General features: G+C 40.4%; 1 protein-coding gene across 5 annotated transcripts in view; it reads right to left on the reverse strand.

Annotated features, from left to right (window-relative positions):
* CRTC1 (CREB regulated transcription coactivator 1) overlaps nucleotides 1-20000 on the reverse strand; it is a 50063-nt gene that overhangs the window by 17939 nt on the left and 12124 nt on the right. For 4 of the 5 annotated variants that reach the window (XM_074809116.1, XM_074809115.1, XM_074809114.1 and 1 more), the window contains exons 2-9: nucleotides 11912-12028; nucleotides 10317-10364; nucleotides 7256-7393; nucleotides 6406-6467; nucleotides 5431-5525; nucleotides 4035-4120; nucleotides 3589-3632; nucleotides 3040-3260 (exon numbers count right to left, since the gene is read on the reverse strand). In XM_074809116.1, the coding sequence (XP_074665217.1) occupies nucleotides 3040-3260; nucleotides 3589-3632; nucleotides 4035-4120; nucleotides 5431-5525; nucleotides 6406-6467; nucleotides 7256-7393; nucleotides 10317-10364; nucleotides 11912-12028 (811 nt within the window). The remainder of the gene's footprint in view (nucleotides 1-3039; nucleotides 3261-3588; nucleotides 3633-4034; nucleotides 4121-5430; nucleotides 5526-6405; nucleotides 6468-7255; nucleotides 7394-10316; nucleotides 10365-11911; nucleotides 12029-20000) is intronic. The other variant, XM_074809111.1, reaches the window with a different exon arrangement.

Here is a 20000-nt window from a genome sequence, read left to right on the forward strand (position 1 = left end):
CTTGTATGGAGGTAATTACCGAAACGATGAAAAATGAATGGTGTAAGTGGACAACCACTTAATGCAAAGTGCTTGAATGCGCCTCAGCCAATCAGGCGGAAACTCGTTAGCTAATTCGCAATTAATTTTGTCAGGCTGAAGAGCATCAGGATGAGAGGAAGATCCCTGTGGTTTATCCTGGACCAAAACCAGTCCTGGTTGTTCAGGTTCATGCACAAATATGGACTTGAAATTGAAACAGGCAGAGCATCTCCAGTGCTTTACAGAAACCATAGGTGTTGTTCTCGCACCCCTCCCGGGCTGCACACGTTGGACCCGGGAAAAGCACGTCCTGCTCTATTTGTAAGGGCTCAAACTTCAGGAGAAAGATAACAGATCATGTAACGAGGCTTATCAGAGGGCACCTGAGATATGGGAACTTCCTCCCAGTCCTTAAAGGGAGCTACAGGAAAGCTGGGGAGGGACTCTTTATCAGGGGGAGTAGGGGTAGGATGAGGGGCAATGGTTTTAAACTGAAAGAGGGGAGATTTAGATGAGATATAAGGAAGAAATTCTTCCCTGTGAGGGTGGGGAGGCCCTGGCACAGGTTGCCCAGAGAAGCTGTGGCTGCCCCCTTCCTGGAAGGGTTCAAGGCCAGGTTGGACGGTGGGAGGTGTCCCTGCCCATGGCAGAGGGGTGGGACTGGATGGGCTTTAAGGTCCCTCCCAACACAAACCGTTCTGTGATTCTATAATATTATAAAAGCAAACACCTATTTAGGAAAATGTAGCAGAAAAACTGGTTACACAGGAAGTACTCCATTTTTAATAGCATACCTGGGCACAGGAAGGCAGGAAATATCCTTCACACTCTAAAGAGCCATGACCTAGGCAGGGGGTAGTGATAAACAATTCAAGTATTGTAATTTTGTTCAAATTCAAGACAAAAATCTGGAAGTTTTGAAACCCCTCCTATTTTCTGCCTTACCCTAGAGGAACCGAGACACCCTGGAAAGTGATTTCAGGACAATCTAGCTAGTGAGCTGTTCTTCCTGAGCTGCCAGAAAGGAGGAATTCACAAGAGCCTGCAAGCTCCTAGGCACTTGGCAAATGTTCAAGGCTTCCAGGCAGGCTGCCAGGGAGCCAGGAAGTCCAGGCTGCCAAGGAGCCAGCAGGCAAACTGGCTCAAACCGCGCAGATTCTGAAGACTGCCTGGCTTCCCCTGCCATGTTTTCAAAATCAACACCGTCTCACGGAACATGTCAGCGAACTGACAAACCCAAATGCACAAACGTGGAGTCTTCAATGGGTGGCTGTTCTTTGTAACCTGACAGGTGTTTGTTTCCCCACCTTTTCTTGGGGCTGCTGAGGACAGGCCTGTGCAACGCACAGAGCTCCTGCAAAAGGTTCAAAAGCCTTTACATTTTCTGCTAAAGAGCTAGAAGATAAAGAGAGGCAAGGACAGTTTGGACAAAATCAGTTAAAAAAGCACCAAACACTGACTATGCCAATGATTAAACTATGGGATAGTCTCCAAAAGAGAAGCAGGAAAATCATCAATGAGTGTATCTTTTTAATTTGTTATGTCTTTGATAGATCAGGAAATGTTTTCAAAGCAATTATATACTTACCAGTTTGGTTTTACACCGTTTACTTTGCTAATTATGGGTACGGCAAAAAATGTAGCGACCCAATCTGGCCTAACTCCATGCAAGTAGGTTGTTTCTTTTTATACACAGGATAATGCTCTCAGCACAGGCTCGCTAAGTTCTACTTGTGTGACAGCCCACCTCTGAAACTTTGTGTAGTTTCTTTTGAGACCAGAAAACTTGTTAAAGGATGCTGAAAGCTGCTGACCTACTCTGTACTCAAACAGTTAAGCTGTCTTCTTGCTTCATTCTTAAATATAACTGTTCAGTCATAACACTACATGAACCTGATTAGAATTATTTCCTTTTCCCAATATATAAGAGGATTTTTAAGTGGGTGAGGGAAGCCGGCCTAACACAGGAAATATACTTGTATTTTTGGATACAATGCCTCATTTCTATTCTAGGAATCAACTGACTGCAACTGTCACTGACAATAAAAAAATGCAACCCTCTTCACAACCATTTGAGTATGACCCAGTGAAATTATTTAAAAAAATAACAATCACCAGGCTATTTGCCCATAATGTTACACATCCTGAAATTACCAGGTGACCAGTACAAATAATACAAATTACCACATGGCAAATAATATTTGTTTGTAGGTTGTTTTCTTTTTTTTTTTTTTAATAAAATTATCAGTATTGCCAAAGTCCAAAAACCCCAACAAACATAACTCAGACTTGCCACGCTGAACAGCTCAAACAGATGCAACACTCGAGAAGAATCTGCAACAAAAACTACATGGCTCGGAAGGCAACAACTTCAACACAAAGGCACCACAGCGAGAGCTGTGAGAAATTCAGGTGTGCACTTGGTATCATTTCCTAAAGCCCCGCTATATTATGTAGCCTGTATATTCAGGATATTTTCAAAACTTAAGCAGTCCAGCTTACAAAACCTAGGGCGCCCTGTAAAGTCTCCGACATTATTCTTGATTGCTCAAAAGAGAAAATCTGCTTCAGATGAAGCAAGCAACGTTCTCTCTCCAAAAGAATCCTCACACTGAAAAAAAGCCATTTTACAGGAATGAAAACAAAAGGCCTACTGAAGATTTTTCATAACACAAGTGCTGTTGGGGTTAAGTACGATGAGTTACAAGGGAGGCACGCTTTGGATGCTAGTCTCTCCTGATGTCCTTTGCATAAAATAAACCAAAAAGCAGCAGATTTGGGCACCAAGAACATAAGAAAAATGAAAGACAATTTGTAAGTCATATAACTAAATACAGCTTTCTCACTTTTTCATACAGAAATGGCTTGATAAAACTTGTTTACAAAGAAACGTCAGTCAACAGTGACGTGCAATTACCTCTCAGACAAAACAGTACTACCCAGCAATGCGACTTCCATAATTTAACACAAGTGACATATTATGGACAATCTGTAGTAGCACCTGAGTTATGATCTTACCCTGATTGGCAGTGCTGATGCCCAAGTGAGTCAGATTGGCAGCAAGATTTCCGGTACTATTGGAGCTACTCAGGGCTGGGAATGTGGATTCCTCAGGATCTAACGGTGTTGGGAGAGGGGAAGGGAAATGGATGTTTGTCAGGTCTGGCAGGGAGCCACCTGTGTTATGCGTAGCAGGAATCAGTGTTGTAGTGTTTTCCTGGTCAGCTGATGGAAAGATGCTAAATAAGGGAGAGAGGGGAGGAAAAAAAAAAAAAGAAAAAAAAAAAAAAGACATCTCAATTTCAATTTCAGCCTGGACAGATCTTTATAAAGTCTTTTTAAAAAAGGAAGGTGCCATATACAGAACTAGATATTGTCTATCTGATGAACCAGAGATGTAATAGCCAATGGGTCACTCAGAGAGGTTCTGGCTTCTCTTGTATCTACTGCAGTGCTATAGCGTCCGAGGGCTTTTCAGAAAACTCAAAAGCAAGAGGACATTCAATATACAACATTCTTTCTTAAAGATGTCAATGCTCTTTAAAAAAAAAGTTGCTCAAAACTTACTTGATTCCTGGAACTTCACATGATTTAGGTCTTGATGACCCAGTCTAAAACAGAAGGAAGACATTTTTAAAGGCAAAGATACTGCTAGAAATTAATGCTTAGGATATATTTCAATTAGTAAGTTTTATTTAATTTAATACATTTCTACAGAAGAGCTATTCTTCAACACAAGAGCTCCATGAAGCTCTTAGAAGATATTTGTAACCTTTTTTGCTTTATTGACACAACAGGGCTTAAATTTAAAAAGTTTCTCCTGATACAATCAAACATCTGCATGGGCACATACATCTAAAGTGCCTGGTCTAATGTTTAGTGATTTGTTGCTAAATACAGCACCTCTAATCGCTGCAAGTAGTTTGGTTTGGTTTGACAATATTTAGAGCATTAATTTACCTAAATAAATTTAGAAAATAACATCTCTACACTTTGAAATGTAAGATTCCTACCTTTTTAGTGTCCCATCCCTGCTTAGAGAGGGTTTTGTCTGCCTCAGAGGTGGTTTCCTCCATTCCAGGGACAGTCAGTAATAAAACTAAAAAATGAGAACAAAAGGAATCATATCACTATATTAAGCTTCTCAGTAAGAAGTTTTCAGATTGGAAGTTTAAGCATTTGAAAGCTCTGAAGTAACCTATTATCAATGAATATGAAACAGTGGCACTCTAGTGTTATGAGATCAAAATTATAAAAAAAATGAACACCAGAAGAGACTAAAATTGTATTTAATTAGCCAGGAGACATTATCAGCTTCCAAAAAAATCCCAAATAATGCTTAAAAAAAAAAATCTGGCCTCCAATTTAGTCTGTTTAGATCTAAATGGAAGAGTGTATCTTGGGACCTAGTTCTTCCTCTCTCTTGCATTTCGCACAAGCGATGTACACCCGGCACATCGAACCGGCGGCCAAGAGGACAATTCCAGTGGGGAAAAACCCGGATCATCTCCCCCGGGATAGAGAAACACTATAAAGCTGGTACTTCTCCATCTCCCAAGCACGTTTGTTTGCTCAAAGCGGCAAACAACTGTTTCATCATTCTAATAGCAAGGTGACAAAAAACATCCAAAGAAAGCCCCGTCAGAGAGGTGTATCAACAGAAGCCTTCCCATTGATGACTATAAATCTGTACTTATGTAATCCTTTTAAGATGATCATTATTTAATGTTTTACAGCTCTAGAAATATATGGAATAGCCTCTGAGTGTTGCACGTTCCCCTGTCTCTGGGTGGCTGTTTAAGGATTATATTTCTCTACACAGATTTAAGAGTTTTTCATGTATTTCTTGAGCTGACAGCAGGAACAAGGGCCAGCAGAGGGCACCAGAATTGTTAGTGCCGGAGGGCTGTGCTGCTCCAGCTTGTAACTGCAAATGTTATCAGAGCACTGTTTGTAAGTGTTGCCTCTGCGGGTGTATTCACCAGCGACCTCAATCCCATAAATAAAAACTAGATTAAGTCTTGCTGCTTTACGATATTGTATCACTGACCATGAAATGCCTGTGATCTCTACACTTGTCTAGGCGTTACTACAAATGGCAAACCTCTAGTACTGCTGAGGGCAGTCTAACCACCAGAGTCCCCCAAGCCCAGATTACTTTTCCCCATAAAGCAAGGTCTTAGAACGTTTTCCTGAACCTCGTATTCTGTTGTTCTATCTCAGCTCTGTATAATCTTTTCTTTATTTCAGTACCCAGAAGAGTACAAGTGGTCCTTTGTTCCAATTCCTGTGTAACAATCTAGAAAGCGTTATGCACACACGCATTTATAGAAGGAGATGAACACCAATACACGTGGATATAATCTCAAGTACAATGCTTTGAATGTTACAAATATTTTTATTGTTTACCTCTTTTCTGCTGCATGTCCTGTGACCCTCCTGAAAAGGATTCTTGTTGAGTTGGAGTCATAGTACTCTGGTGCAAGGCAGAATCAGAATTTGTCCTGAAAGGCAAAAAAATATTTTTATTGTCAGTTTCTCTAAATAAAAGAATGCTTAATCTCAGATAAATGTAACCAACTCAGTGAAACGTGAATGTTCTGCATTAAAAAACCAAAATCTATACATGGCATATACCAGGCACAATTTCCTTGCGCAACAATCAATTTGCGGAACAAATTAGTTCAAGTTTGAAGAACAATTGTTTCATTAATGGGATTGAGAGGAATACAGGATAAATTGGTTGCCATTGTTAGGAAATAATTTGATATGCTTTGTTAAGATTATGCATGATCAAATAACAATTTTTAGGTTGAAAGCTGCTTATACATACTTTGGTTATACTAGTCTTTGAAAAGCAAGCGTCCCTGTTTCATAGGGAGGGAAAACGACTGGTTCAGGATGCAAGTATGTCGTGGAGATGGGAACTTCCACGGGCAACACATCCCCCGTGATGAGCCATCCTTGGAGTGGGAATGTAGGCCAGCACACAGGCAACTCGGCACCTCGAGTGGCAGGAGCACGAGGGGTAGGAACAGGCAACTCAGTGCTCCTTTCCACTCGAACTAACCCAGTTTCTGCGCAGTGAGAAACATCCAAGTCTCTTACAACTCAACAATTCTGAGGTATGCCTTGGAACATCTGGCAATATTTACCTTTGAAAAGATCACATTAGCTGACACACCTTAATTTTAAAAGCGGGTCATCTAAAAGAATAAGCATAATAGAAGAAAAAAAATCAATTTCTAAATTCAGGAAGGCATGGCAATTCAGATGACCAGCTGCTGGGGGAACAATAAAGGCCTTTGTTGCACATGAAAGTGCTGCCGTATCAGAGAACACAGCCCAGCTACTAACACACACGCACACGATTGTGCTACCAACCTTCTCCAGCTCGTGTCTGACGGAGGTGACAGATACACAGTGCCGTACGGACAGCTGTCCACGTGATTCCATCAGTTAAGGAGAACAACTCCACTTTCTCACTTAAGTAGGAGGCCTATTTGAAATCTTTTCCTACAGAATAATTCAAACTACCCCGTCAGAACCTCTAAGCTCAGATGAGAAAGGCAAGCAGACTCTCTATGGGGAACATACTGACTTTAAAAGGACACTCCAAATATTATCTGGGTTGTTGTAATGTTTAAGCAACAGGACAACCATCCTCCTTTTCTCCTTCTGAGCATCTAACTCTTCCCTGAGAAGCCATCGTCTCTCCTCTCTCCCACTCACACATCCCCTTTAGCCCCATCAAGCCAGTCTGACTGCGGCACATTTTAAGCCAGTCAGAAATAACAAGCTAATTCATTTTTCGCAAATGACAAGAAGAAATAGCGCTTGGCAAATGCTAAACTGATGAATCAACTTGTAATAAAATATACAATGAACTACAAAGAATGATTCTCGTTTGGATTTACTCAGTTCTGAAGGGAAACTCAGTTTCACCAAGACTGCCTTGTCTTTTCCATCAAAGGATCTCAATCTCTCTCAGCTTCACATGTATCATTATCTCCACTTAGAGCTGAGGAAAGAGAAAGGTAAATGCTTACTTTACAGAATAGTAGGTATTTATAGACTAGATCACAGTTCAGAAAAAGCTGATGACATTAACCGAGATGGGAAGCAACTCTGCTGACAGGTGAGGAGGGGAGGAAGAAGGGGACTGTAAAAACTGAAAACTGTGAGACTGTTGAAAAGGAAGGTGTTTGCTGCCAGCTCACGAACCAAAGGATATTTGTCTTCCATGTTTATCCACAGAGAGAGGGCGTCGATGCGGGGAGCCGAGACGGTTTCTGTCACGATACACTCTGTCCACCAGACCGTGATGCCGAGTTGTTCTGCTCGTGTCCAACCCCGACGACTGAAAAGGAGTCTGAGAGAGACACATGAAGTTATAAGCAGAAAAACACATGCGGGAGCAGTCTGCCCAGAAGCTATTCATACTGTATGCAAGGCTGTGTTATTCTAAGAAATGAAACTCAAAAAAAAGAGATGGACAAGTGTAACCATGTAAATTTTCCCTCCACCAATGTTTTCACTATAGCCATGGAAAGCAATTACCAAGGCTATCTCTTCCAGACAGAGATTAGAGACAAGTGGAGGCAGACCATGCTAGACCTGCCCTCTCATAAATCAGCACTGCTCTCCAACCTTCATATCTCTAAAATCCCACAAGTGAGTGTGGCAGGGAGCCTACCGACAGCGGCTGTTTACATTCCCTCGGCGTAGCATGCAGCATGCATCCAGAAGGAACATGCTGACAACCAGAGCTGAAACTACAAGGGCAGGAGATGCAGGAAGAAGATGCACAGTGAGCCTAAGGTTCACCAGAACACGCCGTGTTCTCTCAAAACTTCCTTTCACCCCTCCTTTCAGCATAATTATTTTAAGGGGACACTGATAGAATTGAAAGAAAAAGAAAAGCAGTTTCCTTCCTCCTCTGTCTAGAAAAAGTTACGGCATCCAATGTTTTTTAAGTGATTTTCATTTCATTCAGGTTGCACAGTGAACCAAGGTGGGTTGATTCCACCTTGAACCTTATCGGTGCCGATATCTTGAGAGGGTTTACTTGTCAGCAAATAGTTTCGGAGTACGAGGATGGCAGAGAAAGGACAGGGAAGATGAATTCCCAGGCTAAATTGGAAAACGTCTACATTTTCCAAAGCCCTTCCCAGTGTATACCTGCGGGGGGGGAAAAGGAAGTACCGAATGGTCAACCTCTACTCATACTTCAACAGCAATATATGGGTCTCTGGGGGAAAAAAAGCTACACAGTCTTCCACTCCTTGCCAATGTGAACAGCTTTGCTGAGTCCCTCAACACCATCTGTTTGGAAATCCAAAATTTCCTCCTCCATTCAGGTGCTGCACGTGGCAAATGCACTGTCCTGTCTGCCAAGCCATGAAACCATCTGGCTTCCACATTATTCTTTTTTACCTTTTTTTTTTTTTTAAGTGTCCAGCTTTTGCTGTTTAAATTACTATCTCTAAAAAGTTTTACATTAATTTTTAAATGTTTTGTTTGTAATAATTTTTTAAAGAGTCTTTCTACTATTTTAAACTCTTTTCTCTTTAGCAAATATTAGTCTCCTGTCCCTCTATGCACACACAACCTGTGTTAATATAAATGGATGCAAAGTGGCTGTGGTGTTTATTTTCTCGTTCCAGGGCCAACACTTTATATTCAGCAGAATATTGCTTAAGTCAACATGGGATTAGCAAGAGAGCACAGTGACTTTTTACTGTACTCTCAGCCATTAGGATCGTGGTGTTTTGCTTCAGTTCCTTAGTAAGTATAATTTTCTTCTATGAAGACGTAGAAACCTCAAGTCATAGCATCTCAATTTTAAGTAATTTAAGTTAAAGCATGATGGTTTAATCCCTGCTGAAAACACTAAACAACAATCTAGTTTCACCTAACTGGTACCACACAGAACTGGGAATATTCATAAATCCAAAACAACAACAAAAAGGCCTCACTTTTCCCTGTACAGTTGCTACATCAATTCTACCCCAAAAGGCAGCAAAATTTGCAAATACATGCGTGCTTGGAAGGTCAACAGGAAAAGCAATTTCCTATGCCAGTGGTCTCAACCACAACGTTACTAAAAAAGGAGAAGCCAGTCTGAAGCATGCAGGACACAGACCTCACCTGGAATTTAAAAGGAAGCCAATGCATATGAGTACACAGACAAAAAGTTGAATGCAAGAATAGTTATTCCTTAAGTTTTCCCTTTTTTGGGGCATAACTTCCATATTAAAAACACAACAGAAATCTAATTTGAGTGCAAGAGTGGCACAAGTAAACATGGACCATGCCCTGTCACAGGGCTACAATTTATAGAGCAAGGAATTTTTGGGTAATGCTGTTCTCTGGCTTTCCAGGAACAAAGATCCCAAGTGAATCTCTAACTTGCTTAGGGAAAGCAGAAAAGAGTATAAACACTGGAGAAAATGGGTATCTCCTCCAACAAGTCTGGCTTCCCTCAGCAACCACCCCATGAAACCTAGTCTGATCCAAACACCAGGCAAGGTGCCTTCATTAAAATCCCAACCCTGCAGGGCACGTGATACTTAACTACAGTAAACAACCGTGATTAAAAAAAAAAAGAACAGATCCCAGCATCAATTCTATTTAGAAAATGAAGAACTAGAACTGCTTCTCTCCCGTGAAAAACACTCAAGGATTTGAGATCAGAACCAAAACTCCACAAAAAAATTAAAAATAATTAAACTAAATACTCACAGACAGGAAGGAAAAAGCTCAGTGCTCTAAAGCAACAGTGTCCCTTTAAGATTTATCAAGACATTGACTTAAATCAAAACAAGCAAGGTGGATGAGGGGGAAAGAGGAGTGGTACCTACTGACAGTTTACATTTCGGTGCCTCCTGGTGACAAGCAGCATTTGGGTAATCATTCTGCCTTTCCCGATGGAGTTTAACATGCAAGCTAAGTGCACATGCTCAGAGACTGCTTAAATCACAGGCCAAGACAGTGCCAAATAAACCACCGTCTGCATCAACTTAATCCCCCATAAATCATAAGTAATCACATGACAGACCATAGCAAGTCCAGGGAGTCTGTACAGGAATTATTATGCATGTTCCAAACTGGGATGCATGGCAAAACCTGTATTTATGTGACAGACCATAACTCCTTTGGAGCTGGGACGGTGAATCAAATAAATACTGTGCATACCAGAAAAAAGTGTAACATGTGCGAAAATACGTATCTACCTGGGCAAAGAGTACACCAGTCCTAAATACGTATTTGCACAAACCTAAATACTTGTTTACCAAAGAGACAGGAACTGCTCCAAAGGCTTCTGCCAGAGCTCCGTTGTGCTGTAAAATGCAAAGAACCAAGATTCTCAGACACTAACGCTCTCACCAGAGACAACCAGACAGGCTTCACCTGATCGGCACATCGTACAAGTATCTTTTGGCAATTTCATCATATTTTAGCTTAAAATTGAAAAACCTGGAAAGCATTCAACGCTGATACAAATACCTGGGTTTATTTTGTTGCTTGCCACCATTTGTTATCTGTAATAGTATCAACTTCGGATGTGTGTGTGTGTGTGTGTGTGTGAAAAAAATGTATAAAAATCTGGAGTTTAAAGACAATGTGCTTCTGTATCCTCCTCCAGTCATTCACAAATCTTTGAACATTCACTTTCAAGCACTGGTAGTTTCAGGACTAAAAGAGTCTATGTAATAACCATCAGTAATGGCCATCAAGACAAAATACTGAAATACTATTGCTTAAAAAGAACAGCAAATATGAACCTCCTTACAAGAAAACTGAAGACAAAATCTTGAAGAGACCAGACACTTGTGGAGTAAGACTAAGGACTTCATAACATTACAAACCTCCGCACTGTATACCTAAAGGCAACCAGATTAAAATAGACGTTCGCTTCTCCTCTTGCACAAGGTTCAAGATTTTAACCACCACAAATTCAGCTGCCTACATGTATTTCAAAAGGCATAGTTAGAGGATGTCATCGATAGTTTCACCATATTTATTAAGCCAGCCTTCATCAGCAAACCGCAAGCTGCAAAATTTAATTCTTACCACATCCTTGTGAGAGAAAATGTAAATGTTACAAAAGGAAAGGAAAACTAATGCAGAAATTTTAATTATTTTGAGAACCTTGTAATCAACTAACAAGTCCCAAAAATATCCTATCCCCTAATCCTATCCACTGTACAACATCTTCTGTCCAAACACGCTTACTAACAGCAAAATATTCACATAAAGCACTGATTTTCTGTTTACAGTGCATTACCTCTGGAGTCACAACGGCAGGGAATAAAAAACAAAGCCAGTACACCCCTACATTTACTTTTCAGCCAGCCCAAAGAAAATTGACTATTCTGATACCGGTTTGTGTCCCACTCCCCCTTCTCCTCTCCTAAAATCCATGCATTACTCCCACGGAACATGCACGCCACCGTCGTGTACCTTCTTCCACACCATCGTGCCTTATAATCGCTTCCACTTTTGCTTTGAGCCTACAGTATCTTCACAGAAGCTTTCATTATGAATTTGGTACTGAACAAAAGAAACACCCCCCACCACCATGAATATTCACTGACAAAGAAATGGCATCACCTCTGCGTATTCCTGACACAAAAGCATCACGACTGGGGACTGGAGAACTAATACCTAACACCAGATACACCCAATACAAAAATCTCTACACGTCCCATACACAACTATACTCCATTCCAAAAGAGCGAAAATTTTTAAAACTGTGATCTCCCGAGGCTGTGGTGCTATGTTCTGAACCAGCAGCTAGTTCATGGTCTCCTGTGAGGAAAAAATAGCATCCAGGCACAGCATTAATCAACAAAAAAGAAAAAAAGAAACACCCTATTAAACTCACCTGGAAGGGGAGATCCATGGCACTGTTTCCAATCTGATTCACATTTGGCAGTGACCCACCGTAGTACTGGCCACGACTCTGTCCCAGTTGCAAATATTGGGTTTTCTGCAGCTGTAACTAAAAGAAAAGGAGGAGGAAAGTGTAAGGGCAACTCATTTATTTTTCAACTGTTTTAACTGACTCGACACCATGTCCGTTATCACCGAGAACGGATACCATCTATAAACAGCAGGAATTCAACTTCTGCGAGCGAACGTCAACCTTCTCCACAAAAGCAAGGTTGGCAAACTGCCATGTTAGGTCTTGTGTGATAGCGTAAGGTGATGGAAGAAAAATCAACTCCATAGTCAGCAATCGTATTCAATTTCCAACAAATAACCACCACGTGAAACCACATGGTTCTTATGTCACCTGCTATTCTGAAAACCAGGACGTAGAACACCTGCGTCAGTCTGCTCATGACTGTAATATCAGGGTTAACCAGCTGGTCATGTGTGTGACATACAAATAAGAAAGTCATCTTCATTTAGTATATTAAGGATACCGTTTAACGAAACACTCAACCTTGTAGCAATCTAGGTAACAGAGATGTCACAGCAAGTTGTAGCTTTCCACCATTAGAAAAGTGTTCCGGTTTCTTGCACCAGGAAAAGCCTGGTAGGAAGGGCAGACACACAGGTTTTCAAAGAAAACCCAACCAACTAAAGAAAAAAACCAGCAAAGAATAAATGTGACAGTCTGCAAAGTTTCAATAAATGCCAGGTATCACTCCTCAGTTCTGAATGACACCTCTCTACTAAATATTCTAGTTTGCTTTCCCATAGTTGTATACATTTCTGGTGTGCAATAAAGTAATTTCTTTTCCCCTCAAACATCAACTTACTTTCATTGTCACTTCTTTCAGGCAACTATACTGTCTCAACCACTCATTAGTAAGAGCTACGGGTTTTGATTAATCTTTTGTTGGTGACCTTTCTCAATTTTTTAGTTTAGTAGCACCAACATTTAAAATAATTTCTCACTCAATTCTGTAACGTTGCCACACAACACAGCTCGATTTAATACCACGCTGCCACTGAAGACCTATTTTAGACTGATAAAGCAGAATTTGTAATCATCTGAACACAACAATCCTGCTCCCAGGGATGCATCTTCCAAGGACTCAAGAAACTACAATTAAAGTAGCAAAGAAATGAGCTTACATAAGTTCCCTCTCCTCCCACTGTGGAGGAGTACATATTTTATAATGTATGTTGTTCCTCACTAGATGTCAACTGGCTGTTTTTGCACTCTGAAATGCAAGAACATTCCTAGATTGGTAGCAAAGAATTGTTTAAAGACTAAATGTTCAGATCTTGGACTAGATGCAGGTTGGTTGCTAAGGTACTGTAGTGTGTACATCAACAAATCTGGTTTAGTTTCATTCAAATAGATCTGAAAGCCTTCGCCTCGCAACACCAGAATTTTGAAGAGCAAAGTTTGGAAAAGTACTAGAAAATGCGGCATCCCCAAAACTGGATGTTTACACGGGTTTTTAATTTACACTTTCTTCAAGCAAAGGAAATGGCAGGATGGAAACGAGTAGCCCTGCCTCTACAGTTTTACCACAAAGGCCTTGAGGTTGAGTGAAGATGTTTCTAGCAAAGCGAAGGAAGAGCTAGCTCTTTCCGTGTTGACAACGCGATCTATGCAGAGTCCTCTGATAAAACAGTAACAACACCAGCAGGGATGCGGAGCGGGGCTGACAGAGAAGATACCACGCTGCCCGCTGAGAGCACCAAGATAGGACAGAGAGAAAAGGGACCAGTCTGTTTGCATCATGCCGACACTTCGCAGTATATGTATTAAAATAGTCCCTGAACAGAGGAGGAGAAAACAAGATCACCCCGAGGATAGCAGTGCGTTCGCTCCTCCAGCTTTTGAACTATGCCTAGGAAAGCAACTCAAACACCCTTTATTCACCGAATCTCCCTTAGAAGTCACCAATTTCCAAATACACAGCCAAAACCTTTATGCTTTAGCTGAGGGACCAAATTAATCCACAACTTACGGCTCTTAGAGATGAAACCTCTCTCTGGAACGGGCACGCTCAAAAGCCTCAATTCAGGCAAGACACCAGTCACAAAGTGGCTGATGGTTTTTTTTCTTAACAAAAGGGCAGATAAATCCCCTCAGCCCAAAGATTTATAAAATATTCAGTGTGCCATTTCAAACGGTTCAAAAAGATCCCATCTAAAAAGCTTTTCTTTCGCAATCTTTTGACACGCAATTACAATCCAGTGCTCTCTAAGCAATACATGAAATTAGAGAAACGCTCCGCGCTGGTATCACTTAATGAGTCACAGCCCCTCTAACTCATAGCTGCAGATCACTAAAAGCACAATATCAGAACTAGCTGTGCTTTTCGCCTGGTCCGTACATATGTTTTTGTTGTTAAAAAAAGGCTTGCTTGGGATTTGTGCCAAACATGGAAGTAACTATTTCAACAGGTGTTGGTTTCTTTTAAAGAACCTACTATAAGGCACCCGGGGAAGGGGGGGGGTTGCTTTATGTTTTTTTAATGTTTTGGCCTTCCCCAGTATATACCTACCTCAGAGCATAATGTAACAGGGAGGTCACAACCATTTCTCTTTCCACTGCAGTTAAACATGGAAATGAGGAAACACCAGAGATCGAGAACTAAAGCGGTTCTCAAAAACGAGCTTGTTAAATGGCTTTGCTGTATCATTAATTTTAGTAACGCTACCTTCAATAAACACTTCTGGAGATCCGTGCCAAAAATAAGAAAACCGATTGCTTGTTATTGCTGTCATATATCATTACACCAGCGTGTAGATCTGTGTTTGTTCCGCTCTTCAGCCTCCTGCCTTTTAACAGCGAGCGGCCCCCAGACTACGTGGTTTATTGGAGACCATCAACAACTGCCACTTGCAATCTATGAAGATCAAGTCTAAGCAGAGCAGGCCAGTTTGCTGAGCGCCTCAAATCTCCAGCTTTTTAGCTGGCAAGAAAGCATGTTTAAACACTGCGACGTTAGACCTTACTGTCATTCCAACTGGAGATCTCAAGGCAAAGCAGCTCAAGTTTTTCAAAGCAGAGGATCAGCAAAAAAACCTGCAAATTTCACTGTCATGCCTGAGATAACCCGGGAGTCTCGAGTTTTACTAAGTGGACCTGAGCACAAAGAAAAGCAGCGCTGAAAATGAAAACAGACATCGGTTGTGACTAAAACCAACACTTCCTCTTTTTTCTGTACAACTACCTTGTGAGGTGAATTAAGTCTATTGCACAATTTGGGGTTTGGGGATTAGGTTTGAAGAGGGGGATTGTGGGGTTTTATTTTAAAAGGGAAAAAAAAGCCTTTTCTTAATAGAAAAATTCAGATTACTCTTAAAATGTTAACAAGTCTCATGACAACTCTAGCTTTATCTCCTGGGGTTAGATTCAATTAGTGGAGACTTGCTTTCTATATGACTTTAGATAGTGAAGTACGATAATGAATTACTTAGTGTTCACCAGATATATTAATTTCTTGAACCATGAGAACTTCGTGACTCTACATTACAGCTTTTCCATTTCTGTATCATGTGGCCAAGATAATAGCTCCCTGACAGTTGAAAACATTGCTAAATATTCCAGTTCCTTCCTGAGAAAGCTTCTGGTAAGGAAAAAGCTTTTTGCTTGTTAAACCATTTTATTTCTGCTTGGCATTCTTGTTCAGAAGAAATGTTTCCCAAACGACAGATCCTAACTGAATCTGTACTTTTCCCTCCACCAGCATTTCTCTTATGCTACTTAAAGAAAAAATTAAGATTTTAAGTTAAAATCCAATTTAATCGTTAAAGATCAAATACTTCTGCATAAGCAGTTTTCTAGAACAGCTGAAAATGTTCCCCAAATAAAAGGTTGACACACTGTGGGTTTACCAGATTTGATGTTAAAACCAATAAATTTCTGCAAAGGTGCAAGAGTAACAATCTGCAAGGCAGCAGCAGCATCTTTACAGCAAACAGGAAAGGAATAGTTACTTTTCCATGTAGTAAGTAGGAATTTGCAAGCAATTACATTCTTAGCTAAGAGTTGAGTAACACAACCTGATCTTACTCTGGTTAACGGAACTGGACACACACAACTTTGGTAAGAAATCAAAAATATTAGATTTAACACAACTACTGACTTGCTAACAATAGAACATTCTGCCAGATACTAGCTTTTGTGTGAACCCTCACATATGAACTACCTCAACTTTTCCATTTTGGGTTAAAGTTTGCTGGATATACAGCTGTGTTTGCAGGGAGAGACTCAGGTTATACAATAAATTTAAAAAAAAAAAAAAAAAAGAGAGAGAAACATATCCCTAAAAGCATATCCAGTTTTCCTAGAGACTTTCTAAGTGTCCAAAATATGCAGATGGGAATCAAAGGAAGTATTTATTAAAATTCAACACTTCCAGCTTCTCTAAATTCTTCCCAAAAAATTCTGGGCAAATTACAAACCTAGGGACAGAACTTAACTATAATCAAACTGCAAATTTGACGCTGGAATTAAGTCAATCAAAACCCACCATAACCATTTATTTTAAAATGCCCTTTTTAATACATAAAAATTTGATTCCCATAACCGTAATAAAAGGGTGGAGTGTCCGTTTGATAAAAACCCCTAAGATATCTGATGAATACAGGAAGTAAGATTGCACGATAACTGCTCTTTTGCCGGCTTGCAGTTTCCATACCAAGCTTTCTTATAAATTTTAGCTTTTAACTTTAGAAAGCTTTCTCTTTAGCATGTTGAGGCTAATAAGCAGTAAAATGAGCGCAGATTAAAGTTACAAATGTATTATTAAAGCTTAATTGGAAATTAAATTCTGTCTAAAGGATTAACTGGAAGTTTTAGCAACTGCGTTATAGGTAAATCCTGTTGTTCGGATCAGTTCAAAGTTTCCCAGCTGGATACGTCTGAAATTTCTCAGGAAGGCTTTCTCCTAAAGCAACCAGAGGCAGGACCTGCCACAGAAGAGAATATACAGCAGACTGGAGTTTTTAAACTGACTGGGATTGATTTAGCATCCTCAATAATATGTCACTGCTATTTTCTAATCTCTCCCTAGGAATGAACTCAGAGCCCAGTTCTTGGTAGAAAGGCCTGCCTCAATGAAAAGGCACTTATATTACTATTTTTGGCCTCTCTTCAGAAAAGACCAAGATAGGCCGTAAAGACCAAGTGCCCTTTTATCCTCAGAACTGGACTTCTCAAGCTGCACAGGTAGGGCAGCAAGAGAGAAACTTTCCAGGTCAAGTGTGCACGCTCTGTCTCTCCTGTGAGCCAGCTTTCTCCAACATGGAATTAAACACTAAGTCAAACAAACCCTCAAGACAAGTCAGTTACTCAGTGGAATCCCAGTGGAAGTATTTTCTTCAAAGGGAGATGTCTTCCCATTCACAATCCTCATGTTGATAAGAAAAGCAAACAGTCTTAAAAAGAAAGATAAGTTAACATCAACTTAATGATTCACAGTTATTGCATTTAGATTTAGTGGCAATACAGCCGATAGATGTGTAATTAGGTGATTTTTAGCTAACGACTACATTTTAAAAGTTCTTTACGTCTCTGTGTCCAAGCTGTCAAAAACTACCCAACAATTAACTAACTGCTCTGACCACCAAAATAGTTTGGCTCCTCCCTTCCCCTCAAACTAACCCTTTTCTGTTACAATTCTAAAGTTCATATTAGAATTTGAATTTTAAAAACTCTGCCCTTGCTACCCAACCAATTTCTAAAATTAATATATATCGAAATAACTGCTCAGTTACTAAAACCAACCTCCATGAAAGCTGTCTAGAATTTATTTAATTAAATGAGGAAGGATTCACAAATCAGTAAGAGAATCCTAGTAAGCCAAGGAAAAGAAAATTTAAATGTTAGCCACAATTGCATTAATTATAGCAGGTATTCAGCTGCCAGTCCCTCTCTACATCAACAGACCCAGACACAATCTCATTAAAGCCAAGAACCTAAAATTAATACCAATAATGAGAAGACACAAAGTTATTAGCAGAAAAAAGTTTCATGAGGAACAGAGGATGTAGCTTTGTAACACAACCAAGCCGATCACACCATGGAGAACATAGTCCCAGTGCTCTGGCTGCCTCTTCTTTCCCAGGGATAACCTTGCCCCTCTCCTTGCACCAGAACTCTTATGACCTGAAAGAAATCTAGTTAAAGAAGCTGAACTAGCAGAAGAACTTTGTGGGTTAGCTTGGTTTCCTCTTAACTTGCTCACCCCACAACCAGATGAATTTCTGACAGTAGTGGGGAAACAGGAGAGAACAGCGGGAGCCAACAAAAGGACGGTTTCTTCACCATTCAGACTCCCTCAGCTGTACGGTCCCATCCCACACTACGTTTCAGGGCTGCCTACTGAAGCTGATGTCTGAGCAAACCTCATCTTCACTCTCAGGGAAGCTGGAAGGTATGAAAAGAATGAGTCAAACGAGGGACGAGATAACGGGGCCTCGTGTTACAGCAACCCGGCATTTCTATCTTCTCTCTGCTACCGAAGCTCCTCAGGACACTACACGAGCAATTAAGGCCTTTTGCGAAGGCAATTGCTAATTTTCAGGCCACTCAACACAAAATATCGGGGGTCTGTCAAAATTACCAGTTGGGGTCTAAAGTACTACTTCTCCCGGGGGCAGCTGGACCTGTGCTGTGAGCACCTAAAGCACTTTAAAAACTGAAGACCTGCTCTTGGGTTTTCCCCCTGAGTATCAAGGGCATCAAACTGGACATTGAAAGCATCAGTTTCTTTTATTTTACTGCTTGCATCCTGGTTATCCTCCTATAAAATGAGAATAATCACACCGGAAGAATATTGTAAAGTTGTTTTGGAACTACTCAGACTCCTTAACAGTGTAAGGCACGGAGCACTTCCCTGGGGCTTTAATTATCCTATCAGCAAACCCAAGTTTGACTGGGGCACTCTAAGGCCCAGAGCAACACAATGAACAATGCAGATAAATCAAGACATTTAACAGCCTCCCAGTAAGCCACCATTATCTATTTTTGTGCTGAAGGAGGCATGGGTCTCCCTCTCACTAGGGCAGTGGGGAATATCTGATAAATTAATTAAAGACTGTCATACTGCTCACGCAGAAGGAGGCGAATGAAGACTGTAAAGACTTTTGGAATGCTTGACTTTTTAATCTATGTAATATTTTTATAGTTTGAGTAGAACTGGTAAGTTAATACTGACCATTTTTATAGTTCTATTAGGTTTTGGACAATTTATTGCAAATAATTAAAAAGACTTTGATTGTTTAGATGTTACAGATTAAGATCCACCTACACATTACCTAATAACTGAATAGGTGGCTAAAGAAGAGATGGACGTCTATTTGCAATTTTAGCCCTTTACTTTCATTCTCCAAGTCATTAAAATTAGATAATGGAATCTAATAACATCAATACTTTCCCTTTTCATCTGAGCATGCACCCGCAGAAGTGTGTATAAAATAGATGTATCTTTTCAATCCAAAGCATGTCCTGATAGACAGGGAAAATAAACTGTATCATGTAAATCCACTTCTTTTATGTTGTCTTTTGGAGCACCCAATGCTACTCTGCCTAATAGAGAGAAAAAGGCACAGTATCAGGAAACTACAGTTCAGGCTCTCTGGTAAAAGACACTGACTCTCTAGAAAAAGGCTTGACCACAGAGCTAGATAAAAATTATCTAGAATTACACAGAAATGTGCAATCTGCTGTCAACCCCTTAAAGCTAATGCATGCTGTAGATATAAAAAGGGAACTCTGAAAACTGCGTTCCTCTCAAAAATCAGAACACATTTCAATGCAAAGCAAGCGACACTGTGCTTTTATTTCTGAATAATCAACCATTCACAGCAACAACGAAAAGCGAACACGGCACACGGAGTAACGCTAGAACAGAAAAAGCGTAGCCAGCTTCTTCACAACTCTTCCTGCCTAATGGAGACAGACTACACAGACTAATTTATCAAAGAAAAAGAAAAGAGAATCCCTTGCATTTCTCTCTCATTTGGGCTGTCACAATCAGGAAGAAACGCCATCA

This window comes from Strix aluco, chromosome 29 (genome assembly GCF_031877795.1).
Source record: "Strix aluco isolate bStrAlu1 chromosome 29, bStrAlu1.hap1, whole genome shotgun sequence".
Lineage (NCBI taxonomy): Eukaryota > Metazoa > Chordata > Aves > Strigiformes > Strigidae > Strix > Strix aluco.